Source organism: Poecilia latipinna, unplaced genomic scaffold (assembly GCF_001443285.1).
Source record: "Poecilia latipinna isolate Pla-1442-1.1 unplaced genomic scaffold, P_latipinna-1.0 Scaffold1716, whole genome shotgun sequence".
NCBI classification, from domain to species: Eukaryota; Metazoa; Chordata; class Actinopteri; order Cyprinodontiformes; family Poeciliidae; genus Poecilia; species Poecilia latipinna.
In genome coordinates this window covers 42,976-70,309 of record NW_015114332.1, presented here as the reverse complement: position 1 = coordinate 70,309, position 27,334 = coordinate 42,976, and the positions used below count along the sequence as shown (strand labels likewise).

The 27,334-nt window shown below is 39.0% G+C and overlaps 3 protein-coding genes across 4 annotated transcripts in view; all 3 read right to left on the bottom strand.

The window, feature by feature from the left end:
- The window catches only part of gaa2 (alpha glucosidase 2), a 17,262-nt gene extending 6,673 nt beyond the window's left edge, over positions 1–10,589 (bottom strand). The window contains exons 1-15 of the mRNA XM_015060446.1: positions 10,495–10,589; positions 9,663–9,708; positions 9,049–9,159; positions 7,907–8,470; positions 6,833–6,978; positions 5,721–5,886; positions 5,432–5,528; positions 3,984–4,103; positions 3,689–3,807; positions 2,509–2,640; positions 2,324–2,434; positions 1,615–1,728; positions 942–1,026; positions 740–857; positions 505–638 (exon numbers count right to left, since the gene is read on the bottom strand). Coding sequence (XP_014915932.1) covers positions 505–638; positions 740–857; positions 942–1,026; positions 1,615–1,728; positions 2,324–2,434; positions 2,509–2,640; positions 3,689–3,807; positions 3,984–4,103; positions 5,432–5,528; positions 5,721–5,886; positions 6,833–6,978; positions 7,907–8,470; positions 9,049–9,144 — 2,002 coding nt within the window. The 5' untranslated portion in view covers positions 9,145–9,159; positions 9,663–9,708; positions 10,495–10,589. The remainder of the gene's footprint in view (positions 1–504; positions 639–739; positions 858–941; positions 1,027–1,614; positions 1,729–2,323; positions 2,435–2,508; positions 2,641–3,688; positions 3,808–3,983; positions 4,104–5,431; positions 5,529–5,720; positions 5,887–6,832; positions 6,979–7,906; positions 8,471–9,048; positions 9,160–9,662; positions 9,709–10,494) is intronic.
- A 3,276-nt stretch (positions 10,590–13,865) lies between these two features.
- LOC106964767 (zinc finger protein 271-like) lies at positions 13,866–25,242 on the bottom strand. The gene is made up of 6 exons (XM_015060447.1): positions 25,036–25,242; positions 23,006–23,139; positions 21,403–22,355; positions 21,149–21,302; positions 20,314–20,442; positions 13,866–16,382 (listed from the first exon to the last, which is right to left on the bottom strand). The coding sequence occupies exons 2-6, from the start codon at positions 23,121–23,123 to the stop codon at positions 15,703–15,705; spliced, it is 2,034 nt and encodes a 677-aa protein (XP_014915933.1). The 5' UTR covers positions 23,124–23,139; positions 25,036–25,242; the 3' UTR covers positions 13,866–15,702.
- An 835-nt stretch (positions 25,243–26,077) lies between these two features.
- Positions 26,078–27,334, bottom strand: part of LOC106964768 (zinc finger protein 37-like) — a 13,908-nt gene continuing 12,651 nt past the window's right edge. For both annotated transcript variants that reach the window (XM_015060448.1, XM_015060449.1), the window contains one exon: positions 26,078–27,177. In XM_015060448.1, the coding sequence (XP_014915934.1) occupies positions 26,399–27,177 (779 nt within the window). In that variant the 3' untranslated portion in view covers positions 26,078–26,398. The remainder of the gene's footprint in view (positions 27,178–27,334) is intronic.

Sequence of the window (27,334 nt, the reverse complement as noted above, 5' to 3'; positions counted from 1 at the left end):
TGGGTGTTTGGGCATTGGTGTATTAAAAAAAAAAAAAAAAAAAAGAAGTAAATTTCTGGAAAAAAAAAAAGAAATTTTCTGGAAAACTTTCGGAAATTTCTGAGTTTCAAAAGTAAAAATTTTAAGATTTCCAAAGCTCAGAAATTTCCACCATCTTTAGTAAATTTCTGATTATTTTTCAAGCAAATCTGACTTTTCAAGCTCAGAAACAATCCAAGTTTTTTTTCTAGAACATTTCTGAAATTTATCTTAAAATTTCAGAATTTTTTGGTGGAAATTTACTCCTTTTTAAAAAATTTTTTACATCTATACTGCCCCTAATATGTCTTCATTCAAATGACCCAATGGTGCAGGTTTCAGATTTTGAAGGAAAAATTAACTTCCGTTTTAATTGTTCACCAGAAATCCTGCAGTGACACGGCTGACAGTGAAGGCGAGGAAGACGTTTGTCCTTTACTGCAACACATCATGATACTCTTGTAAATGTAAGGAAATGCAACTAACCTGCGATGGAGGTGTAAAGGTCCTTCCAATGGCTCCTGTTGTCTCCCAGCCAGTGACCTGAATATGAGCCATGACTGGGGAACGTGGAGCGAGAGATCACAAACGGTCTCTTCGCCAAAATCCTCTTCAGAGCACTGAACAAGACACAAAACAAAGAAAACAAGAGATTAAGAGATGAAAAAAGTGTATGAGTAACTTTCTGGTAACTTCCCTGCTCTGTATGTAAAGTCCAGACCTTGCAGTGGCTTTAGCTTCCATGAGTCCATACAGACTGTGCAGGTTATAATGTGTTGACAGTTTCTGCTGTGCAGAGGCGCATACAGTTTTAGATCTGAGCAAACCTCCCAGCACACCTGAAACAAAAAAAGAAGACAGGTTGTATGACTGCGTATGGACGGCTCGTATGTTGGAGGACGTTTCTGTTTGTTGTCTTCTACCCGGCGTGTACGGAGGATTTTCCAGACTGTTTGACGGACAGCCAACAGTAGATCCATCCAGGAAGTTTGATGGCTCGTTCATGTCCTAAAGCAAAACAATAACGGTGTCAAAAAAAAAAAAAAAAAAAAAAATGTTTAGTCACAATAGAACCTCAGACTTTATTGGGAATCTCTGGAACAGAGTAGGGCTGCAACTAATTATTTTAGTAATCAATTGTTCTGACAATTAATCGGATTAAAAAAATTGACACAATCTACAGATTTTTTTTAATTTAACCACTTGCGCTGATTTTACAGAATATTAGAAATCAGTTTAAAAATGCAAACAGACAAGAAAAACATTTAATTCCTAGAATGCAGTAACGTAATATTCCTTTAGTGTACGCTTGATTGTTCGAGACTAAGGATGCATCTGCAGCTGAAGTAATATTTCTAACATGTGAGAAGCTCAGCTCTTTCTGCTAGTCTTATCAGTATAGTACAAGGCCGATCTGTGGATTACCCTTTGATTAACCAATTATTAGTTGGGTAGAAAAAAAAATGCTTACAAGGAGCAAATGGCCTTTGCTAAAACATTACAAAATATGAACAAGTTCAAACAGTATAATTACAAACCTAAGGCACTGATTAATAAAATGTTTCAATTTAAAAATGGCATATTTGTTTTACTTACAATCCACAATCCATCAAATGGGACCTTCTCATGAAACCTCTGCAGGTTTTCATACCACCATTCATGTGTCGCCTCATCGGAGAAGTCCGGAAATGCTGTCAGACCAGGCCACACCTACAAGAAAGTAGAGAAGAGGAAATATCTGTAGGGATAAAAAAAAGAAAAAAAACACACACACACAACACAAAAATCATGCCAACCAGACCACAACTAAGAAAATAACTGCTCTACAATGAGTAGAGCATTGGAAACTGCGGCTCTGAGGAGGAGCTTCATCCTCAAAGGCGGGGCTAGGTCCACCCAGGCATTTTGCACAGCTGAATGGTTGCCACGGGAGATTAAAGGATTTCTCAAACATGAAAGAATCAAAACATTCCAGGTGTGTTTTTGGTGAGGGAACAACATTATAACATGATGTAAAGCTCAAAAAGTTGACTTTACATAATACTGCCCCTTTAAACAAACACCTCTCATCAACCCCGGTATTTAAAACTGATGCTGCTGTCCAAATGTAACCCACTGGAAGTCTCACACACCTAAATCTAATCTGGGAGGAACAGCTATCACAGCATTAAGCCACGTGTCTAAACCTCCAGCTGCAGCGACAGCTTCTTATCTTGCAGAAACAGTGTGAGCATGTGATCGAGTCTTGTGAAAACCACGAGTGGAGACGTGTTCAGCTGATGTCGCAATGTGGCTCCTCTCTCACCTTCCCGATTAGAGTCTTCCCTTCAGCGTCCTTGATAAAGACTCCTCTCTTCAGTCCCTCGTCGAAGGGCCAGTAGGAGCCCTCCGGCTGTGTGCTGCTGATTCCTGGGTCCTGCAGGCGGGAAAAGAACCCAGTTAGATGCACGCTTCCAATCGGATCCATGGCGAATGTGCGCTTCTACGGACCATCATCATGACGTAGGTCTGGTTGTGAGCGTGGAGGTCCCGCACCAAGTCCGGAAGCGTGTTGAAGTTCATCGGGTCAAAGGTGAAGTCTTTGGCTTGGTCCATGTAGTCGATGTCATTCCACTGGACATCCTGGAAACAGACAGCCAAAACAAACACGAGTCGTTATGAATAATATACGACTCTGAAGATTATGTCTCCAATGCACCATAACCAGCTGTTCTGGATCATTATGCTGGTGACCCAACAAAGGTCTTTATTCAAAATGTCCTGGTGATTCAACAGTGAATTTGGTAACTATTGGCTACTGAAGAACACAGAAAAAAAACAGAGAGAAGTGTGACTATATATATATATATATATATATATATATATATATATATATATATCTCCACACACACACCGTTTCTGGTGCAGGTATAAAAAAAAAAGGAGAGTTCATGATGAACTCCTACAAATCTCCCACAGCTTTTGAAGGAGAAAAAGTCCCACAGCATTACAGATCCTCCACCATACGTTGCAGTGAGCATGCCTCGAATGAATTAGTAAATCATTTTCGGCCTAGACTTTAACATGTTCATTTCAATTAATCGCTCTGACCACCGCGGCTTCATCTATAGCCTGAACAATCATAATATTCTTAGTACAATATCAATACATATCAACTGCAATGTTTCCAATATCTTGACCATCCCTGCTGTTTCTATTTGTTTTTACCATATTTTTATTTACCCTTTAGTCATTTATTTAGCTCCAATTTCAAGAGTTGCAATTTTTTTAGATTTTGTTGTGCTTTCTTGCACAATGACAAAGGAATTCAAATTTGTGACATAAATTTTAACAAACTGAAAATTGTACCTTTTTTTTAATTAAAATCAATGGGCAATAAGCTGCCCCTCTCGGCCCACTGGGGGATAATTAAAAAGTGAGAGTAAATTTTTAATTTTCCAAAACGGTTTTAAGTTACTATAACTGAAATTAAGAGAAACTAGAAATTTTCTATTTTGTGTTTTATAGAAACACAGAGTCTTAGCTTTATGTAAAAAACAAAAAACATCTGACAGTACGAAGAAGGTTTGTGTTTGAGAATTACTTTTGGTCTTTGTTGTTACGCAACAATTCATAACATAATTTCAACAACAGCAGCAAAAAGTAATGACTGGTATTAATGAATATTCACCTGCGGTATCCCATAATTCCTCATTCTCTTGACAACTTCCCAGGTGGCATTGCTGGTCTTGTAGCCCCACCGACAGAGGTGGTACCCTAAGGCCCAGTAGATTGGCATGGCTGGCTGTCCTGTGAGAAAAATCAGTTGGAAGGAAGAAATATCAGAAAACAAACGGATCTCAAAGTGATACATTTCACCATTTCTTTCTGATTTTGTAAGTCGTTGTCGTTCCATCTTTTTCTTTCAGTGATCAAGACGACCAGTTACAAGTCGTTTCAGTCTTCATCAAAGCACACTCACTGACCTATGACCTCCACGTACTGCTGAACGACTGAACCAGGATCTGGACCGAGGAACACATAGAAGTCCAGGATTCCTCCGATGGTACGCCAGGTCAGGGCGGGGCCCGGCTGGAGGGCCACATCTGATCAAACACACACACAAAAAAAGCAGCTTGAAGCTGAAAACCAAACCTTTGTTTACAAATCTGCAGCAAACCTAACAAGAGTTGCAACTGCAGCCATAACCTCAAACTGAACTTAAATGTTATTTTTAGGCTCTTAATTATGCATCTAAATTGTTTTTGTTCCAATAGGGTGATCAACGGACAACAAATAACTCAAGACTGAATTTTAAAAACAACTGGATGCACACGTCCCTCAGATGAAAAAATCTGACCACTCGTCTCGGCTGAACTGTCAGACTTAATTCTATGGCTAGAAATCCTGGCAACTTTAAGCACAGTAGAAATTGTACAAGGTGGTTGAATTAATGAAGGAGGACGACTAGTCTTCCATGAATGCTAATGCTAGCTAGCATAGCCACCGATTAACATTAAAACGGTCATCTTAGACCAAGTCGTTTCTCTGCCATTAGCACATTTAGCAGCAACCACAAGAAGTTGATTGACAGCGCCAAGATCCTCCCCCTGTCTCTGATTGGTTGGGAACAGTGCATTAATATATATATGAAAAAAAAGTCAACTGTAGCACTGGAAGAAGGCAGAAGAGTTCTATTTTTTCCACAGATTTTACTGTCAAGACAGCCACAATTTTTTTTTTTTTTTATAAAATAATTTGTAAAAGTTACATAACTATTTAGTGGTCTTAAAATGACAAACTAATTTAAAACAGTTCATTTAAATTTCCTCATATGTTGGCATTTAATAAAACATTACTAGAGATGACCCAAAAGGCTTGTGTCCGTAGATATTTGAACTTGTGTGTTTAATTTTGATGAGTTAATTAGAAAAGAACAGTTAAAATCCATCGGTAAAAGGTCAACATGTATTATCATTAGCCATTCCTAATAAGATTTGTGCATCAACATGTCAACGTGGAACCGGTAGAAATTATTTTCCCATGAAATGTAATAATTGAAATAATGTGATTACTCTCTCCGAGTAACGGCTCATATTTAGAAGAGGGACAGACATTAAAAAATTAAATTAAATAAAAAAAAATCTGCCTGAAAACCAATTTGAACCATTTTTTATTTTATGCCTGCTTTGCAGTAATTGGAATGATCCCAAACAAATAAATGATTACATGTCAAATTTAGAGGCAATGCTCTTTAACAACACTGGGAAGTTGAGGTTGAATCACATAACTGAAAGGGATCACATGAAAAACAAACTTCCGCTTTTCTAGGATTTCTTCATTTTGACAGCAGGTATTTAGACTGTTTCAAAACTCTGTGCTTTTCACCACTGTGTGTACTTCCACTGTAGATCTAAGTGTGGGTATATCTGACCCATGGCGTTGCTGTTCAGGAGGAAGAAGCCGTGTGCATCCCCACCGTCCTCCATCGCCAGATAAAATGGATGAACCCCGTAGAGGTTCGTCTGTTCCTACAAACCAGGAAAAAAACAAAACAAAAACAAACCAACTTCAGCCTTGTCATTTAGATAAGAGCAAACTCATACAGACACCATTAGAATAATAAAACGAAGGCTGTAAATCATTATTTGTGCTACCTTGATCAAAGGCTAGGCTGCCATAGCGATGAGAAACATAAACAAACCAACGATTAGCGTGTTTACCGTGGGAGGAACATCTCTGGCCCACATGGTGAGTGTGTTCCACTGGACGTCGTGCAGAAAGGTGGAGCGGTGTTCACCCAGGCCATAGATGAACCGACTGGGCAGGGCGGTGGAGAACTGGAGGAACTGATCAGCGTAGAAGAGCGGCGCCACTGTGGTGTTCAGGCTGATGGAGGAGGAAAAAAAAAAAATCATTCATTACTCGGTGGAGGTTGATTTTATGAAAGCATAGAACAGGGCTTTTGTAGAAGGAGTTGCAACTAAATTATTTTAGTAATGGATTAATCAGTTATTCTGATGATCAATCCACTTTTTAAATGGCACGTTCTACAGATTCTTCATTTAAACTTTAATACAATATTAATAAAAAATGTAATAAGAAAACACGTTTTTGCCTAAAATGCAATGATGTAGCATTCCTTCAGGAAATCTGAACTAGGTAAAGCTAAAACTAACGCATATCTGTTTGTATCTTAAATACTCAATGTATATATTTTTTGTACAGTTTTGCCTCAATTACTGTTCTAAATATGTTGGGGGGCAGTTCAGCAAATTGCCTTTGTTTTAGTCTTTATACTCCAGTTAATGATTAATTGCCAACTAAATTAGTGATCATTAATTCAATTTTCTTTCATCTTTTCAGCCCTACTTGAAACGATGTCAAGCAGAATATGAACATGAGATGTGACAACACTTCAACAGGAAGCGGTTTCCCACCAGTGGTGCTTTAATGGTGCATTCATGTATATCTCGTATGTTGAAACATATCAAAACTTTAATATTAAAAAGAAAAGTGTTTAAGCTGTTTTTATTGTTGAATGTCTGCATAATGTCATTTAAAATATCCTAAACATTTATTGTTGCAATATCCATGAAGTCAGGGGCTAGACCAACACTCTTAATGGAAGCAAACCAAGAGTGCATCCTGGATTTAAATCTTCCAAAAACAAAACCTCTTCTGTTTAGTTCACTTAATGTCTTCTCATCTTGTTCACGTTCTCAGCACAAGATAATGGAGGGAATTCATGATAACCGAGCAAAACAAAAGGTGCTGATAAATAAAAATGTAAGGAAAAGAAAAACAAACTGAAACATTTTAAGGTCAGACTCACAGAACAGTTCCTGTAGACTTCCTCTTCACCGCGAGGCCAAAAGGCTGCTTTGAAAGCTCTACAACGTACTCGGGGTTTTCTGCTTTCTTGGTGGCAGTGGGGACAGAGAGTGGGACCTCAAAGCGTGAGCTGGAGGGGTCTGTTATCTGCAATTCAGTAAAAAGTAAAAAAGTTCACACAAGTTTGTAGAAAAATATTGATTCTTCATTACTGCAGAGTGAGCATCTGAATAGAGCAGATGGTGGCTGTGGGGACAGAGTCAGTTTGGATTTTTTTTTTTTTTTACATTGAGGTTCTGTTACATTAATATTGGTTGTAATTCTTTTACTTCATCTGATTCATCTAATGTAGCCATTTAATGCAACTGAAAAACGTTTGCATCACTTTGAGCGGATATTAACAGGCTGTCGCTAGCTGTTTAGCTTGCTAGCTTCCACCACTCAAACTCCCTTTTCCAACAAGCTCACCGTCAAATGACATCTTTCTTCTACAAAGGAACCATCGTCGGTAAAAATGAATAAATAAATTTGTGGCACCTCCGTTAGCAGTCTTTGTGTTGTGACGCTAGTGGCACAACATTAATTCAGCTCAGCTGCTATTAGCCGGAGATCAAATCACATGTTACAGTATCATGGCATGCGTATCAAAAGTGACGCTGGGGTGTCATCTACTTTAAGCTGATTATCTTCCCACACAAGGAACAAACACAGTAGCATCACAAGGTGTTGTTCAAACTTTGAATGGTCTTTGCAACCTCTTTTAGATAAATGGTGAGCAAGCATCAGTCTGCGCGATACCTAAAGTTTGTGCTGCTAACTGCAGTTCAGAACAAAGTCTACATTGATTTAGAAAGTCAAACAGATATTGTTTTGTAATACAAAAAGAGGCAAACTTCATGATCTCGTCCTTTAACATTTTCTTTCTCTTCAAACTATGCCTTCATAAAACCAACCATGACCAAAAACTTCTCAGGATCTTCTCCAGAACAAAGATCTCTAGATCTAATGCAACATGTTTCACTACCCAGGAATCACTAGAGGAGGACTGGAAGACTAAAACTGCTCCTGTACTCACCCTGACACGCAGGCGTGTGTCCGTTTCGTGTCTGATCTCCATCTCTAGAGTGAGGATGTCTCCAGGGTAGTAAGTCTTCACATCTTTTACCAGGGTACCTTTGAGTCCCATCGACGTGTCTTTCGATGACACCAAGGAGTATGAGGGGAAGTCAGGAGGATAGAAACACCACGGGATACCGTTTTTCCTAGATCTGCCTCTAGTTGAACCAGAAGCAGGAATGAAGCAGCAACTCCTGGCCTCACACAGCTCCTGGGTCACAACCACCGCTTTCTCGGGGTAGCAATCGAACCTCCACGACTCTGGGATAGCACTGCAAGCTTTGGAACGTGCAGCGGTCACCGTGTCATTTATGTCCGCTTGTAACACGGGGCCTAGAGCCTGCCCTGGCGCTGGCGGCGGCAGCCTGTGCGCCTGGACGGACGTGGTGCGCAGCCAGTATATGGTGTGCAGCAGCCAGCCCCCGAACAGGACCAGCAGCAGGCTGCCGAGAATCAGCATAACTTTGGTGATTGAGCATGACAGCCTTCTGGGGAGCAGAGAGGTGCTGTCTGGCTGCGGCACCTGACAAGAGTTAGAGAAAATAATAAATTAATGCCCTGGCTTGTTGTGATTTATCAGTTTTTTTTCCCCTTTCCTCAGGTTTAGAGGCAGACTTCAAGCGTGGTGACTTCTGTTCTCTCCTCTACTCCCATCTCCTTTACTTCTGAACCTATTCCCTACCTTTCTCGTTTCTTTTTCATCTCTTTGTCCGTTACATTTGAAATAAACCCAAATAAATTTCTAGTTAAGTTTTAAATATCTATAGCAAGTGGAGCATCTTGGTAAAAGCTGTATTTACTTGTGACAGTAAATCTGTTGGGCCTCACCTTAACACTCGGACAACAGTTCTGAATTGCCAAACAGGATAAGTTCAAAAATAAAAAAAATAAATTATTACACCAAGCTGTCATTTAAAATAATGATTGTTTGTGCAATATCCCAGGCAATATCTGCTCCTTAAAAATCCATATTTGCAAACAGAAATTGTCTACGTGTAAACGCAACAAAGAAAGAGACCAACTTCTGTTTTCGGAGTTTCCATTTAATAACAAGGAGTCCAATCAAATAATCACAATAATGCAAGTAAAAAATGAACTCACGGCCACATCTTCTTGAGCTGGACGATGATGCTCTTCTGATAAAAGTGCACCAGAAAACTGAACGTTTTCTGGATTGAGCCTCTTATACGACACCATTGTAATAATGTTAGTCTGTCACACAGAGTTGGACAAAAACAAATACCGTTTAGGATGGTCACATGATCAGACAGCCAATACTACCAACAAAAATGAAGCATTGTCGAAAACCTAATGCTTTAAAACTACTTATTTAAAACATTTATTTACAACTGGTCCCTTTCTTGTGATTAATAAATTGCATAATTTGTTAAAAGCGAATGTAATATGTGAAGCAAAAAGACAAGTGTAAAATTGCTTTCATGTACTGCGTACATGAAAGCTACTAGACTTTCTCGTGTCTAGTAGCTGTTGTTATGGAGGTTAAACAACAACAAAGAGAAATGTCGCTACTGATACTAATAGCCAGGTATGTTCAAGCATTACCGCTATAAACGCAGCAAATAGATACCGAAGACAAAAGTGTGCTAATATGTAGCATTCGGTGTATTTTAATGTTGGCTAACTTCATCAGCAGAATCATTTTAGCTAATATTGTAGCTTTAGCTGGAAGAAGCGTCGTATTGTTAGGTTCTTACCTGAACTTTGAACTTCTCAGGCACAAAATACAGCAGCCAAAACAGCCTCTGCTTTCTTCTTCTTCTTCTTCTTCTTCTTCTTTTAGGTTTTTTGGCGGTTGGCAAACAACTTATAGGTGCATTACCGCCACCTTCCAGACTGGAGTATAGATTAGATGTCCTATCACTATAATCTTCCCATAAAACCTGATTTCCTAAGATAACTAAAAATGCTATTAAATATTACATCTTCAGAGGACCTTTGCAGCAGATTTTTAATATCTAAAATTACTTTATTTCTATTTAACTCTCTGACTAATATCTCTCTTTCCCGATTGTACTTATCACAATCTAGAAAAATATGCTGCACTGTTTCTGACTCTCCACAATAATTACACAACCCTGTACTATGTTTATTAATTATTTTCAAAGTACTATTTAGCCCCGTATGCCCAAACCTTAATCTGGATATAATATCCTCTTCTTTTCTATTCCTATTACCTTCCCTACATTCCCCTACTTTTCTTTGAATGCTATAATAAAATCTTGCCTTTTCTTCTCTATCCCATAATTCCTGCCATTTCTTTTTAAAATATATTTTACTAATATTTTTGACCTCATTTCTACTTATTTTGATATTTAACTCAACATTATCCCTTTTTACTGCACTCTTAGCAAATTGATCTGCCAATTCATTTCCTACTATCCCAATATGGGCAGGAATCCAAATTAACTTAACCCTAGATCCAAATTTTTAATTTTAAAAATTGATTGATTAATATTCAATATGATATCTTGTCTCGATTCTGAATTTTGTTCTAAAATACTTATTAATGCACTGCTTGAATCTAGCCTCTGCTTTAAACAAATGTCAGCATTACAAAGTGTTGGCCTGCACTCACAGACTCGTCCCCTGTCTGCATGTTGCACGTCTGTTTATCTGGAAGCTGCATTCAATATCCCTCGGAATATTTTTAACTTCCGGTTGGTAAATTAAAAAAGAGAATATCATATGTTTAGCTCGACATTGTTATTTCCGTTTACATAGTGACGAATAGTTCATAATTTTAAAGGGAATTTTGTCTGTATAAAAATGTTTTAAGCAGCTCATGGTGGCGTTTTCAGACGGCGGTGCGTTCAGATGTAACTTGTACACCACATAATCTTCATTCAAATTCCACCAAATAATTAAGTATTGTTTAATGCACAGGTGTCAAACTCCAGTCCTGGAGGGCCACTGCCCTGCAACTTTTAGATGTGCCTCTGCTGCACCACACCTGAATAGAATAATTAGGTCATTAGCAAGGCGCTGGAGAACAGATCAACACAAGGAGGAGGTAATTAAGACATTTCATTCCAGCGTTTTTGTACCTGTGGCACATCTAAAAACTGTAGGACAGCAGCACTTGAGGACTGGAGTTTGACACCTCTGGTAATGTATTTGTGTTCAAATATCCTAGAAATAATGATTTACTATTACTATTATTGCTACTGTCTAATGTATTTGTCAATGAGCAGCTTTTTAATAAGTCAACAAAGTTAAACAAAAACAAAAAAATAAGTAGTTTTGAGATTACAAAGAAAACCCAGAATACAAAATAGTAAATGACGTGTTCTCACCCTGCAAACCTGCCTAAAGATGTTACGTTTCTCAATGTGTCCAAAACACTAAGTGTTTGTGGAAGTATTTTTAACGTTTTCATCTGATTTGGTCACAGTTGATTATAGTCCTTTACACACAGTCAAACAGGAGCACAATGCAATGTTAAATACTTTTATTGTAAGGCAACACATCTGATACAGCTACATCAGTAAATATATCCACCATCAACACAGCATAAAAATCATTTCCTCTTTGGATAATGCATCCTTTTGGTGATAGTATTCTGTTTATGGTTGGTTGGCTGTTTTGATAGACACGAATCAACATTACAGAGCAAATTTGAAGCATTTCACAAAATTATTTAACTGTTAGAAGGAGTATATGTGACACACAGGACAATCTTTTGTCTTTTTAACACAAACCTATCTGGATTCTTGAACCGTTTAGACCTCATATTAAGTGTGATCTCTCAATGATGTTTCATAATTTTAAAGACACACGTAATAATGACGCATTTTCTTATACAGATAAAATTCATTAAATAATCAAGAATAAAAGAACACGTTTCGTGTCCCATACATGTTTGGTCCTTATTGTATTGAAAACATTCAAGTTTATTTTAAAAAAAAAAAAAAAAAGAAAACTTAAAAGCCTATTCATTTTTAATTTTAAAAGCAAAATGAGCTAATGTCCACTGTAAGACCCAACAAATATACTTATCTGTTCCATGTTCACATTCAAAATTAATGATATGACAAGCATTGTTTGGACAAAGTGGAATCACCGACCAATCTAAACAGAAGAAGACGGTAAATTAGAATAAATGAGACTTTGCAACATGAAACTTTGCGTTTGCAGTGAGAGCTGATTTTGAACGTGTTAGTTGGAGAAAATTACAAACGTGTTCAAAATAATATCAGTTCAACATCACAAACCAGACAGACAGCAGTATTCTGCATGGAAAATAATGCAGTTGTAGGCGCAGTAGAGTAGTAGAAGACCATCACAGCAACATAGCATGTACAGTATATTGCTCATATTGTATAATTAAAATCATTAATTCAAAGTGAGGCAGCACATGTTGGTAATAGGGCAATCCCTATGAATCAAACACCAGACTTGGAATAAAAAGCTGACTGGAGAAGTGAAGGCATATAAAGAAGTGAAAAAGGAAAACTAGAGCCTAAAAGAATGACACAGTACTGATTTTCCATGCACTGTGTAGAAAATACAGGAGTAAATTTCCGCCAAGCACTCAAAAATTTTCGAGATATAACAAGGACATTTCTCTACTAGAAAAGCCAAAAGTTTGCTAGAAAAAACACTCTGAAATTTTGAGTTTAATTAAAAAAAAAAAAAAACTCAAAAATGTATGAATTTCAAAAGTTGAACATTTTTGACTTTTCAAACTAGAACATTTCCTACTTTTTATTTTTTTCTAGAAAAGTACAGAGAGGTTTTTGGTAAATATTTACTCCTTTTTTCCAGTGACCCTAATATGCTGTGACATAAAAGACCAGGAAGAAAACGGAAAGATGCCACTTGAATGGATCAAAGAATTCCCAAAATGGCAAAGACTTTGGAAAACTCCAGATTTCTCATATATAAAATTAACAAGACCAAGATATGAAGAAGTTTATGGCAAGAAGCCATCACATAGTCAAATTTTTGAAAGAAAAAAAAAGCAAGCAGGTTACAATTTGCCAAAGAACAAACTGACTGACTATCCTAAAGTGAATTGGTGCAACATTTTGTTGAACAATAACAAGATTCCTCCCTTTGGATGTAAGTCCTCAAACAATTAGTTTTGGTTACCATACATTAAAGCACGGTGACTCAGGTATCATGCTGTGGTCATGTTTCTTATTCTATGTCGTCAGACCTAGTCATCAAATACCAGACGTTACCGATCAGTTTAAAAACACTGAAAGAACCAAAGACGTCATGTTGCTTTAGGCGAAGAGGAAAGAGAAAATTCCCTTAAAGCAGAAGTTTCAACAACATCCCAAACGCAGCGATAAAGCCTTGTCTTGGTCCCAAACTAACCAGATTAACGTTATGAACACGCCAGCCCAGATTCTGGAGCTTAAACCAGATGAAAACGTGGGCTGACTCTAAACGTGCTGCTGCTGAGGCAAAGCAAACTCTGGAATGTGTCCGATCGTGGTCACCTGTTCAGGATGAAGTCACTTCGACTCCAGTCTGAAGCCTTCCTAAGGGACGGCGGTTATACAAATAAATATTAATATGAAACATTCGTCCAGATTCAGAGGAAAACTGAATCTTCAGAAAACTTTTGCGTAGAAGGAAATATGCAAACACTTGTTAAGTTTTTTAAAATTTACTAAAAATCCATTTTCTTTACTTTCTGTATTGAGATATTATTTTCCTAAAGTTTTGTGCTATTCAGAAGGTTTCCACTTTCTGAATAGCACATGCAGCGTTCTCAATGCATTTCTGTGTGTAAATATGAGCCGTTATAAGATTTATTAAACGCATACTGTTAAAACTTTGAACACAACTTAGGCCTGTACTATAGAGCAGGTTTGACATATTGGAGGTTTCTTTAAGAAGTCTGTTTTAATCAGCTGTAGCAATGCTGATATCAATCTGTTATTAGTCTCTTTTTCTCTTGACTTAAACAACAAATAAAAACAGATAACCTAGTTAGAAATTTACTTCAGTCCTACAATGGAGGTGGGATTTTGGGGTTTGAATCGTACTGGTGGCGGTTTGTGGAAGTTGCTGAAGACAGAAGGTGTAAATTCTTTGTTAAAGTTAATATTTTAGGTTTTAAACCATTATCATCTTACAGCACCTATGTTCTGAGGCACAAATAATACAAATTCCAGTCCCGAAGAGTGTGTATCACTGGGAGGTTTTGAGTTTGAAAGAGAAAGCACACTAGGGCGGAGGTGTCTGAAGTTTTTGTCACGAGCCAAAATCGTCAAGGCAAAAGTTCTTACAGGACAAAAAAAAATAAATAAATAAAATAAAATAATTTTTAAAAACATTTAAATCACCAAAAAATTATTTAAATAAAGGGGTTGAATTTTTTAGAGGAAAGGAAAGTTTAAATCATCCAGAACTTAAAAAGGGCTTTTCACAAGTAAGGAATCCAGTTTGAACATTCTTTTGGATACTAAATTGTCCAATTCTCAGTAATAAAAACAGAATTAAAGAGAAAGCAAAAAGTATGATTATCAAAAGACAAAATTCTTTATGTGGGTGCTAAGAAGATTCTAATTTGTCTGTAATAATTTTGCACTAATTAAACATAAAAAAGCCTCAATTTGCATCAACCACCTGAGCTTGGGGCCCCAATCAGTCCAATCAGCCCAGCTGTGCCGTACTTTGGACACCCCTGCAATATGGTGCGTATTTATTAAATATCTGCAATTTCTTTTTAACATGTTTCAGAATTAAATTATTTTACCATTTCAACTGTTCTAAAAAATATCAGAAAGTACAGCTGCTGCAATCATGAATTCACTTTACATAAAGTACAGAGTGTAGTTACAGTTACAGATTCATGAATTGAAGTATTAATGGTGAAAAATCCCAGCTTTTACTAAGCAGACGTGTCAAAGTCAAGCTAGTTTAAATGAACTAATTTCCTCTCCCTCACTTTTTTTTTCCCAATTAATACTTTTTACTAACTTGTGAAATGTGATATCCTTGGACCTTATTATGTTGTTGTCATAGTGTTGACAATTAGTCGCAAAGCACCACGTCACTTTTTCTTTTATATATCAAGCATACATTTAAGATTTAGCGCATCATGTTGACAGTAAAACCAACGATAGCCATCGTCTGCAAGCAGCGTTTTTGTCCTCCAGCAGGGATCTTGGGCATGTACAACGTGACGTTACGCTGCAACATGTCTATATATCGATCATAACTTAAAAGAAATTTGACTTCGCAACTTATCTCCTCGCAATTGGGCCTCTTTCTCCAGGTATGTCTTTGATTAACGAATATCATTATAACATGATGTGAAAACTCAAAAAAATCGATTTTACACGATAGCAAAGTGAAATGGTGCATCTCAGAAAACCAGAGGAAAGAAGTATTTTTTTTTTTTTTTTTTTAATTTTCAAATGCCATTGACTAGAATTTGTTTCAGTATAAATTCCCTACTATGGACTAAAAAAAAGTTAAAATAAATAAATAAATAGTGCTGAACCCAGGTAAGGAGTAACCCAGCTTCGTGCTTCTTGATGAGCAGGTAATCCTGCTTGGTAGCACAGACCACAGCTGTGTTTCTGTTCATAAGGCTGTTTGTCCACTTCAGAGATAAATATTTTAGTTTTTAACACTTTTTATATAGAAGCATTACAGATGGGTAACAATAAATTCACAGAGGTAAGCCGCTACTTTCCACTTTCTCAGTTTTACAGACTTTGATCTCGTACTAAACACTACCAATATATATCTGGTTAAATAAAGAGTTTTTTTTCAGTCATTTTTCTCCGTTATGCACATATTAATGGGGGAGTTATTGTCGCTCTCATAGAAGTCGTCATTCTTCGTGGCGGCCGGAGACGTTCCTTCGGTCTCAAAGTGTTTCCTCCTGTGGAGTCTGAGGCTCTGCGAGCGGCTGAAGCCTCGCCCACAGACATCGCAACCGTACGGCCTCTCACCTGTGTGCAGCCTCACGTGGTTTTTGAGGCTGGAAGCGCGCGTGAAGCTCTTGTCGCACTCGGGACAGTCGAACTTCTCCCCCAGGTGGATTTTTTCGTGTTCCCTCAGTCGGCCAGACTGGTTAAAGCTGCGGTCGCACACGGAGCAGTGGTACGGCTTCTCACCCGTGTGGGTGAGCCGGTGTCGGTTCATGGCGCCCGAGTGGGCAAAGCTCTTGCCGCAGTCCGGGCAGGAATATGGCTTTTCTCCCGTGTGGACTTTAAAGTGACCTTTTAGCTGACCCTTTTGTGTGAACTGTTTTCCGCAGAGGGAGCACTGGTAGGGTTTCTCGCCCGAGTGAATGCGCATGTGGATCTGCAACGCCGACATCTTGTGGCAGTCTCTTCCACAGAGCCCACAGCAGTAGGAACTCTTCGAGTTGCTTCGACTTTGCTTTTCCTCAGGTGACGTTGGAAGACCGCGTTTTTCAACGTCTTCGTCAGCATCCGGATTTTCTGTAGACAATTTGGATGTTAGGACTTTAAAACTGAGCGTAGGAGCGCAAACAGGGTTTGAACATTTTATTTACAGTAAAATTCAAGCATTTTAAAGGTAAGTTTTGATACTCTTCCAGCACCACACTAACAATACAAATGAACTATAAAAGACAGTTTCAATTCACTATTGTATGTAATTTATTACAACAATTTATTACTGTATTCTGCTCCTGTCAAAAAAAAAACAATTTCCCAATTGTGGTGTTTCCATTAAATAAGAAACAATTAAAATCACACGTGAAAAAGTTTGTTCACGTGAGAAGTTGTTAGAAAACATGCCGTACCATCATCCTCCTATCACTTCTTGTCGTCTTCGTGTTTTCCTCCAGTAGTGACATTTCGTTTTTGATCACATGTGATGCGAAAGTGTTTCCATTGCAGTTTTGCGAAAAACTAATTGTTATACGGCCGAAAAACCAATTCATTCTACCGCAAAAACAGTTTATCGAATAACGTGATTTTTTTTTTTAACTGTCATGTTTTCAATAAGCAAATGTATTTTTTGAAAATCCAAATTGAGTAATTAGCCAACCTTTATTTCAATTACACATAAGTCATTGGTCCATTAGAATAATAAATATTACATCCACTACATTGAAACAATCCAAACATATTGTTTTAAGATAAATTACCTTCCAGCACAGTGCACCAATCAATCAGACAGTGATCAATTTGCTCCCTAATTGGCTCTGACCTCTTAACAGATCAAATACATGCATCTCTGATGTGTTTAATTAAATGTGCCAATGTTGAATCTTTGGAATCAGCTATTTAAAACTGAATTTCCATAATGTGCCAGAAATGGAAAAATAATCATCTTGTATAGATCTGCAGTTTTTGAAAATAAGAAAAAATAAAAAATAAATTAAAAAAAAAGGGTCTCCAAAAGTTCAAAGTCACATGACATCATGATATCTGTGTTGAGACCCAGGGAAGCAAAACTCTAATTAAAATATTATTTATATTTCAGCTTGACTTGTATTCAAAATTCCTGTGGTCAAAGACACTGTTTTAATCTCTGCTCGATTACCTTTACAAAAATTTAACAGTAACAACTTCTCAAGCAGAAGAAATATTTTGAGTAACCTTTATTGTAGTGTCTCAATACAAGTTAGGAGTAATTTAAATTATAATCTAAACATAAAATGAAAGTTAATAAATGGAATATACATCAACTACACTGTACTGCACAACATAATAATTAACTAAAGCACGACTAGAACAAGATTGAACTCTACCTTACACTAGGGAAAATATTTTACCATTTAGCCAAAGGCTCAGACAAAAAAAGGCCAAAGATGTTTCCAATGGATCCAACAAATTCTTGGCAGATTACTTTCATGTCCAGCTTGCCCAGTCTTTCTTTAAGGATATTACAAACAACTGCATCGTTGAGTCTGCCTTGGGTCATATTAGCACGTAGCCATGTCTTTACCCTGTGTCGCGCACTAAAACTCCCTGCAGCTTCACATGAAGACACTGGCACCAACAACACAAGTCTGAGGAGGGTCGCAACTTGGTCACATAAAAACCTCTACCGCCTCTCCAATTGTGCTACAGAGGTGACTGGTGTGAACAAGGGGAACTGTGAAGGAAAGGAGCTTGTGTCCTGCTCAGGATAAGGTGTGGGGTAATCATCTGTCTTTAGTCAGGAGTGCACACTTCAATTTTAGCTAAGTTTTGATGCTGTCCTCTTCAAAATGCTCCCCAAACTGAACCTCTAGCATCCAAAACTTTAAACACCGCTATCCGGTTTGTTGAGATTAGTAAATTAGTTAAATCATTATGATTACTATTAGGTGTTGAGATGCTTTACCAAGGCCGAGAAAGAGTCACACGCTGTTAGACAAAGGGCCCATAGTAAAGAGTTACATTTTTGATTCTGTTAGACACCAAGGTCCATTTCTCACGAGAAACAGAAACTTATCAGGCCACAGAGGCATGGTATGATTTCAGGGAGTGTCTTCCGTCCATATAATCAGCTGCCCTCCTCTTTCTCCTCAGACGCTGCACAGACTTTTTTAGAAACTCTTCTCGGATGTAATGGTAAAGTGTCTCCTTTCAGCGCTGAAAGTTAATAAAATAAGTAAAGTCTGAATGCTTTTCTTGGCTGATTTTATGCTCCGTGTGTCAATACAAATTATGATTCATCGATTGAGATTTTCAGTCTCAACAGGTTGTAATCCACTATTTTGCCAAAAAGGCATCTTCAATCTTGTTTTTCAGTGGAGTCAATGGAATCAAGAGAGTCAACCAATGTTGGTACTTTGTCATACAGTGCAAGGTAGCTCCCGTCATTTATCTTTTCTGAAGAGACGACTGTAGCCTACATACCAGACACAGTCTGAGATTTTTCTGAAGTGAAATATTAAGGCATTCAAGCTCTCCAACAACAGCTGACGCAGGTGTGAGGCCCAACATAGTCTTTCCTTTGCTGAAATCCTCAAAGAAGGCATCCATCTTCTTCCGCTTATCCGGAGTCAGGTCGCGGAGAGCCTAAGTAGGGAGGCCCAGACTTTCCTTTCCCCAGCCACTTAGCAGTTGCAATGTATTTTGCCATCTCCTCCATCCTGTAGAGTACTCACTCATACTGCCCTAACACAGCTACTGTACTACTGCAGAATGACGCATAGTGCACCTTTGTTGGGCATAGGCTTTCATGTTGGTTAGTGGTGTATTTTCACATGTGACGATGTTTTAAAGCATGGTCTTGAATTTTATTGACTGACAAAACAGGATGCCTAACCGTTTGGAAGCAATTTTTGAGACACCATCAAGAATATGCCCACGAAAGCCAGACATGGGCAGATTGAGCCCCAACAACACATCTGTCACCACCTTTGCAATACCATAGCCCATTGTGCCAGACACCTTGTAAGGTCCAACACACACCTCATTTGGGAAATAGTCATGGTCCACAAAGCGAAGACACTTTCTTGTTCAGTGCCATAGACATCCTGTGTTCCATCAACTATCACTGAAAACTGTTTCATTTCATTCTGTGCTTTGAAGCTTGTGTACTCAATGGTCTGTATACCTCTTTAGCAAAATGGGGTAATCCTAATCAGTCCTATATGAGAGAAGTTGATACAAATAGCCACTTTTATCAGTGGGGTCACTAAAGGCTTGTCCCCATCTTGCCTCATCTAACAGAACTAACAGTTTTTGTAAGCAATGCCTTGACATCTCCTGCTTTTTATCTTATTTGCTGGATAACTGGACATCAATTCGATTGAGTCGATGTCCATTGTCCACTTATAGTCACAAATTGATCCCAGTACAGACCGATTTGAAAATCCTTTGCTGCAACAAAATCACAAGACTTTTGTTGGACTGTAATGTAACCAAGGAAAACTGTCAAACCATTTCTCTTGGAAGGACAATAACTTTCCACTAGCAAGTGTTTGTGGACTTGCTGTTTAAAAACAAATTTCAGGGGTTTTAATTGAAAATCTTGCTTATTTTAGTCTTTGATTAAATTGTGATTAATTCATCGCATTTTAATTAATCCATGATTTTACAGACAAAACTATTGCATCAACAATGCCAGGCTGTACCTAAAAATTCATCCTTGTTTTTTTTCTTAGATGAATGGCAGTTTTTTGGGGGGCTCTGTAGACTTGCATTGTTTAAATGCACAGGTTTCTTTAATTAAACGTACTGGGCCATGAGCATATCTACACTTTTCCCAAGATTGGAGGGGTTCTGATCCGTCTCGTCCCAATCAGGTTTTTTGCCTATGCATTACTGTCCTTTGAAAGAAAATTGGCCTTGGCATGGCAGACCCCAGAGATAAACTGGAGATCAGCCTGATTTGTGCATCTCTAGCTTTATTTGTGTCTTTTGTGTAGAGTGACAAAGCGCTACATTAGGATTGGTGTCTCCTTACCGTTTACTGACCCCTCCTCTTCATCTTTTACTGTAATCCTAATCTCTTTGTTGCTTTGCTGATGCAGCTCTTCATTTTCTTCTGGAGTCTCGCAATTCTCCCCATCTGATGCCCGGTCAGGAGTTTCCTCTATCAATGTAAGGACACCACCCGTATGAACATTACATATTATCACTAAAGTTAGATGTACATTTAAAGGGGCAGTATTGTCCAACCACGCTGTGCTATAAAGTGGCACATAATACCACTTTATAGCACAACCAAGTAGCAATGTTACCTTCAGTTGTAATAAGAATACTGCATGTATAGAAATTTGACGCAATACACCTTGAAATTGGGGTTTGGTGCCCTTAAGAAACTCCTGCTCTTTTTGAAACTCAGCCTCCAGGAAATCATCACAACATTGCTCCTCTATTAACCCTTTAACAACATTTTTACCAGCTTTGCATTAAGTAGCTCGTATAATGAGCTTAGCAGATGCTCAGTTCCACCAGGTGTTTGCTAATTGCTTCTGGCAAGTCTGAAGGAGCTGAGTGGGGGAGGGCTGCTCTGTGAGGCGGAAGCTTGGAAACTGCTGCTCAGAGGAAGAGCTTTGGCCTTGAAGGGCAAACGTCTGGTGGAACACCAGGCGTTTAGCACAGCTTAACATTTGCCATGGGAGATTAAAGGGTTTCTCAAACATGCATGAAAGAATCAAAGTGACACTCCAGGTATATTTTTGATGAGGTAATAACATTATAACATAATGTAAAGCTAAAAAAAGTGCATTTTACATTATACTGACCCTTTTAATACAGCAAATAATGAGAAGAATATCAAGAATACTTTAAAGTACCGTATAAGGGTTCTTCCTCTTCTTCCTGTTTCACTACAACATTCACATGGGGAGTGGAAATGAGGTTCTCTTCTGGCTGAGGCGATGTGACACAGTTAAGATGCTCTGAGGAAGTAGGCTCAGCAGCATTTGGAGAGGTCTCGCTTTCAGGTACCTTAAAATACAGTTTTGTAAAAAAAAAAAAAAAAAAAAAATTAAATAACTGAGTAAACTAAAGAAACAAGTTTCAAAATGCTGTGTCCTGTTACTACTACCTTGCAGACAATGGAGTTAGCCTGGCCCTCCAGGTACGACTTATCTACTGATGCTCGGTTCACTCCTAAGATGACATCAGGGACGGACTCGCTCTTGCTCTGCGTACACGACCGGCGGTGGTTTCTTAGAGTTCCCGCTAATGAGAAGTGCCGGCAGCAGTTACCGCAGGTGTATGGTTTCTCTCCTGTGTGGATCCTGGTGTGCCTCCGGAGCTCCCCAGGAGCGACAAACGACTTGTCGCACTGAGAACAGCTATATGGCTTTTCTCCCGTGTGAGTCCTCATGTGTGTGGTGAGCGTCCACTGCTGTGCGAAGGTCTTGCCGCAGTCGGAGCAGTGGTAGGGGGTGATACCGGTGTGGAGGCGCTCATGCCTCACCAGTGTTCCAGACAAGGCAAACCGTTTGTCACAGAATGAGCACTGGAAGGGCCTTTCCCCAGTGTGAGTCCGTTGGTGGTCCCTCAACTCAGCCGCCGAGTTGCAGCTCTTCTCGCACTCCGAGCATGGAAATTTCTTCCTTGTGAAGCCCGCAACTACCTCGCAGTGCATCGCCTCCAGGTGCGTCTTCAAGTGCCAGTGCCGAGAAAAGCTCTTCTGGCAGATGGAGCAGTGGTAAGGCCTCTCGCCCGTGTGAGTCCGCCGATGGAGACGCAGCTCCCCCTGACTGGCAAACCTCTTGGTGCAGAAAGTGCACGGGAACGGCTTTTCGCCCGTGTGGACCCTTTCGTGGATCATGAGGAGCCCTTTCTCTGGAAATCTCTTTTCGCACATGGAGCAAGGGAATGGCCTCTCTCCTGAGTGAGTGCGCAGATGCCGCTGAAGCTTAGAGGCGTAAGGAAAGTCTTTCCCACAAACTGAGCAGCTGTGGAGGGATGCTAGCTTTTCACTCTCGCTCTGAATCAATTTCTTGGAGGGAGTCTCTGCAGGTACAACACCTGAGATGGGATTCACTCCTGTGTGAACAAAAGTTAAGGATTAGCACAATATTCAGGAACATTCAGTGGATCCCAGTGTTTCTTTGCATCAACTATTCCACATAATTTTTATGACATTCAAATGAGAAAATGTAATTCTTTTACATTTTCAATTGTGAGTACACAGATACATCGGCCACAATTTTCTAAATTTTGGGAGAGTGACGATTGGCTGATACTTACCTGTGAAACCGATCTTGTCTAACGCTAAAAATCAGCTAGTGTTCCCTTTAGTTCTGTGGTGAGAGAGGGCTGACTGACAAACCCACCCACCAGATCATGTCTGAACTTTCACTATTAGCAACAGTCACCCCAGTGTTGCTAATTAAGCAACTTTGTTGCTGTACTTAGTTCGCTTTCAGTAAAGAAAAAAAAATCGTTATAGGTCAAATTTGGAATCAGTAGGTCAGGCTTTTTTTAAAGCTTCGCTGTCGGCCAGAAAACTACAATCAATGCGCCTCTATTTTCAAAAAAGTTGAGCCATGTTTTGTTAATAGCCAGTTTTATTGGTCCTACCAAAGGTGCATGCTGATTTATACTATTCAGGGTGTTTTAAACTTCAAATAAAAGAACAGACAAATATTAATCTATTGACAGCCAACTTAACTTTAAGATCTTTATTTACTTACTGACTTCGGAGAACTCCACTTCTTCCCCGTCTGAGTTGATTAGACCACCTACTTCTTGCTCATCTTCGTCAACAAGGACCACCGCTGGTCCAAAGTGGTCAGAGTTCTCTGAACCCATCTCTCAAATATACAATCTAACAAAAGAGAAATCCATGTTTGACTGTAACAATATGGGCAAATAGCTCATTGTGAAGGTGAAGAATAGAAGTTAATATTTTTGTGTCAATACTGTCCAAGTACAACTAGGTAGAAATTTTGAAGTCAGGTGCCAGTAAAATGAAATTTTTAAGATGAAAATTAAAATCAAGAAACTTTGATTCAGTTAACTCAGAATTGTTTATTTTGATGCAACCTGCATTTGACTCTGAATGAATATTTATTTTTTCTTGACATTATTTGATATAGGCAGTGCTGTGAGATTTATTTGACTTGTGCATAATTTATGGTACGGAGGACCTACTGTTAAATATTATTTTAATGATTGCGGGTTTTTCAGTTGTCCTTTTGACTGAATAGCTGCTGTATTGTGCCTGCAAATATTTTGTAATATATGTCTAAATTAGGTGAATTTATTGCCAGATAATTTTTCCATTTTGCCAGATCACATAGCAGCATTTATATCGAAAGCGAAAAATTAACAGCCATTTCACGTGATCGGCAAAGATCGGCCTCATGGGTGATCGGTATCGGTACTTATCCTTTTCTGTAGAGGTTTTCTGTTTCATGTTTTTTTTTTTTTATTTAAAACATGAAAAATAGAAATAAAAGGTATTTAAAAAAAAAATAAATTACACATTTCCTGTAATCTGATATTTTTTGAAAAAGTATAGGTAAGCTATAATCTTTTTTTTTTTTTTTTTTCAAAAACTCAGGTTACATTTGCGCCTCTAAACGAGTTTTAATCAGACGCTTTTAGGGCAAAATTATTTCATTGGATTATAAAGGTTGCAGACCAATGGTTTTGATAAAAGCATATGAAATCACAAAAATGCACCAGCATTCCATATCAAGAATTGGAAATTGATATTTTTCATCTAAACTGATTGAGTTGGGATTATTATTACGAAGAATGGACAAAAGTTTTAAAGCTTGTACAAACACAAATCACAATGAGTATCGTTGCAATTGCAGTTTAGGGTATTTTGACAAATTATAGACTTGGGGCATGGAGGTTAAATTTAAAGGCAAGCCACACTCTTCAGATGTCTCTTTTTAAAAAATAAAGAAAATTAATAAATTAAAAAACAATGCATCATTCTCCTTTCAACTTAACAAATCCTACGGAAACATATAGAAGTTTGTGACTGTAAAGGTTCAGAATGTAAACAAGTTAAAGGGTGTCGGTAGTTTAGTGAAGCGCTGTTGTTTTCTCCACCCTGGAGGACATCCACGGTCCTGCTCAAGGGCAGCCAGACAGGGAACAGGAGGTGTTGTGGATGGAAGAGTGACTCGAAACGACACGCGCAACCTTCCTCGCGTCACAAATCTGATGGAAAGGTGTCACCTGTATTTTCTGGGACTTTGATAATTCAACGTAAAGAGAGCAGCTAGCCCAGTAGCATTAGCTCCAGGTTGCTAATTATGCATATCTGCTGCCTCATTTCTACTGTTTTCAATAAATTAAATGACTAACCTGTTGGAGTACAAAACTCTCTAATGGAATAAGGGGGATAAATACACAACACCCTCAGCAGACGTAGTGAGCTGAGCAGACAGTAATTGACCTGTAAATGAGTTTTAATCGTGACAGCGGCGGTCACCACCAAGCTGGTCAGCGACCACCTCCTCCTGCTCTGGGGGGGGGAGGACCGCTGATAGCCAGCTATCGGAGACATGGGTGGCGTTTCACGGCATCATTTATCTTAACAAGCAGTTAATAATAACCTACATTTTGACAAAAAAAATTAAATGACATTAATCATCACAGCCCGCTAGAAATTCACCAGATTTCTACAAAACCCCCCTCTCAGATGTGGATAACACTCGCTAACTCGACTAGCTAACGACAGACAATGGACATGTTGACCAACCTCTGCATAGATTGTTCCCTCGGGTAAAAGGAGTCGCTTCGAAATAGTTTAATGCGACGAAACGGCAATAAGTGTGTTAACGCGTCAGGTCAGTGCTCAGGGTGCTAAAACGGTGCGTCAAATGATTGTAAACAAACAAATGAGTCACGTTAGAAAAACGGCTGATGACAACACTTTCAGCTTGAGTTGGTGTTAGAGACCCTCAAAACTTCCGGTTATCACAATAAAAGCCCCAAACAGCACAACAATGCGTTTATTCCTAAAGCTCTGTAGCGGACAGTAGGCAAATGTGGGCAAGTAAATGGAGCAAATTAAAAGACGGCTTTATAATGTTTGTATTAGAGGTCTTTCTATCTTCATTTATAAAATGTTTATTTGTCTCAAATCTATCAAAAAAAGTTATTTTAAATAACTCCTGCTAGACTAACTGCATACTCTACAGACAGAAATAAGAGAAATACATTTGCATTCTCAGAATCAAAATTTTGACAATTCAAATTAAAATTCAATGATTGTATTTTAAGGCAATCTTTTTGATGTGTGCTGGCGTTTCTCTTTGATGATGGGCTTCAAAATTGAGGTTGGAAAGCCCCCTTGCCATAACCCTAATCTTTAGGTCAACGTAGAAGAATGACTTTACATCTTAATCTGCCAGAGGTAATAATACCAGTCTTTACTATTACTGAAATAATATTATATCTATAAATACTGTACTCATGACTTTTTAAGACCTAAAAATAAGGCCTTAAAACTTGTAAACTTGTATAGCACTTTATCTAGTCCAGAGGACTCTAAAGTGCTTTACACTACATTAAGTTATTCACCCATTTATCCACTGGAAACTACACTGCAGGACCATCTGCCCTGGAGCAGTCTGACAGAAGCGAACTCTGTGACCTTTTAAAACACAGCAGAGTCCCTTCAATATCTAAAAAAAAACTGCTTAAAATTTGTAAAACAGGACTAAAGCCTTACAAAGGCAATATTTCTCTCCATATTTTATAAACACTATTACTTTATATGAAGAAAACAAAATCACAGATGTGTTTCTAACAAAAGTTTGTATTTCAACAATAAGGAGTTTAAAATAACATCGATGTAGTGCATTTTTTTTATAAACACGTAGTGTATTTGGCATGCAGTTTACAAAAGGCACTAAAATAGAACAAAAGAGCTACCAGCGAAGAGGAAGCATTAAGACGTAGGCACAAAACTTAAACACGACATAGAAAACACAGTGAGTTTACAGACTGTTCCCCAGCTCAGAAACCACCTCAATTCTAGACGGTAGGAACGGAAGATAGAAGACTAAAGAGCAGTTTACTGTGACACCGCTAATAAGAATGCGTGAACAGAAGTATTGTCAGATTTCCAGCTTGTTCTGCTGTTTGGGTCTGCCAAGCTGCCTGGTTGGTCCCATTCGCCTGCCGGCGTGCGTCCGCTGGTGCTGCCGAAGCCCCTGGCGGTATATGAAACTCTTCTCGCACTCCCCGCACTTGTAGGGTCTTTCCCCGGTGTGGAGCCTGTGGTGGACCTTCAGCTCCTCGGCTCGGGAGTAGCCTTTCCCACAGACGCTGCAGACAAACGGCCTGTCTTTGATGTGGGTCTGGTAGTGCGCGTTCAGGTAGGAGTTAATCTGAAACTTCTTCCCGCAGATGGAGCAGGCGTACGGCCTCTCCCCAGAGTGCTGCATCTCGTGGAGCTTGAGGGAAGACGCCGTGTGGAAACCGCGGCCGCAGAGCGAGCAGAGGAAAGGCCGCTCGCCTGTGTGGATGCGCTGGTGAATCTGGATGTAGCTCTCGTTGATGAACATCTTGCCGCAGTCTGGGCACGAGTAGCGCTTCTCCTTGACATGGCTCTTCATGTGCGTCTCCAGTTTGTCTTTGTCGTCGAATTGAACGCAGCAGCGGCGGCAGAAGAGGAACCGTGACGCTCTGCTCTCGGCCGTCTCCGACTCAGCCTCGCTGTGCGTCGTGACATGGTGCGCCTGCAAAGCCGACTGGCTTTTGCAGTCCTTCCCGCATTCCAGGCAGTGGAGGGACGAACGGATCTTTGATTCTCCTGGCAGGGACTTCAGATATTCTGAGAGTTCGGACGCGGAGGGATTCACCTCGTCCTCGAAGTCCACAGCGTCTTTTCGACCTTGGGAAGGAAAAAGCAAACAATCATCCTTCATTCATCAGAAAGTTTTATATAGACTCTGTATGCCAGTAAAGTCTCATAAAATACTGTCACTACATGGTGACAGTTTTAACAGATATGTAAATAAACATTACATACTGCACCTTTAAGACCTAAC

Bases quoted from the DNA above. Each gene is read 5' to 3' on its own strand.
- LOC106964767 (XM_015060447.1), bottom strand. From the start codon at position 23,123: ATGGGTTCAGAGAACTCTGACCACTTTGGACCAGCGGTGGTCCTTGTT. The intron at 22,356-23,005 runs GTAAGTAAATAA...TTGTTCACACAG, and splicing joins AGTGGAGTTCTCCGAAGTCA to GAGTGAATCCCATCTCAGGT. The intron at 20,443-21,148 runs GTACTTTAAAGT...TTACATTGATAG, and splicing joins AGAGGAAGAACCCTTATACG to AGGAAACTCCTGACCGGGCA.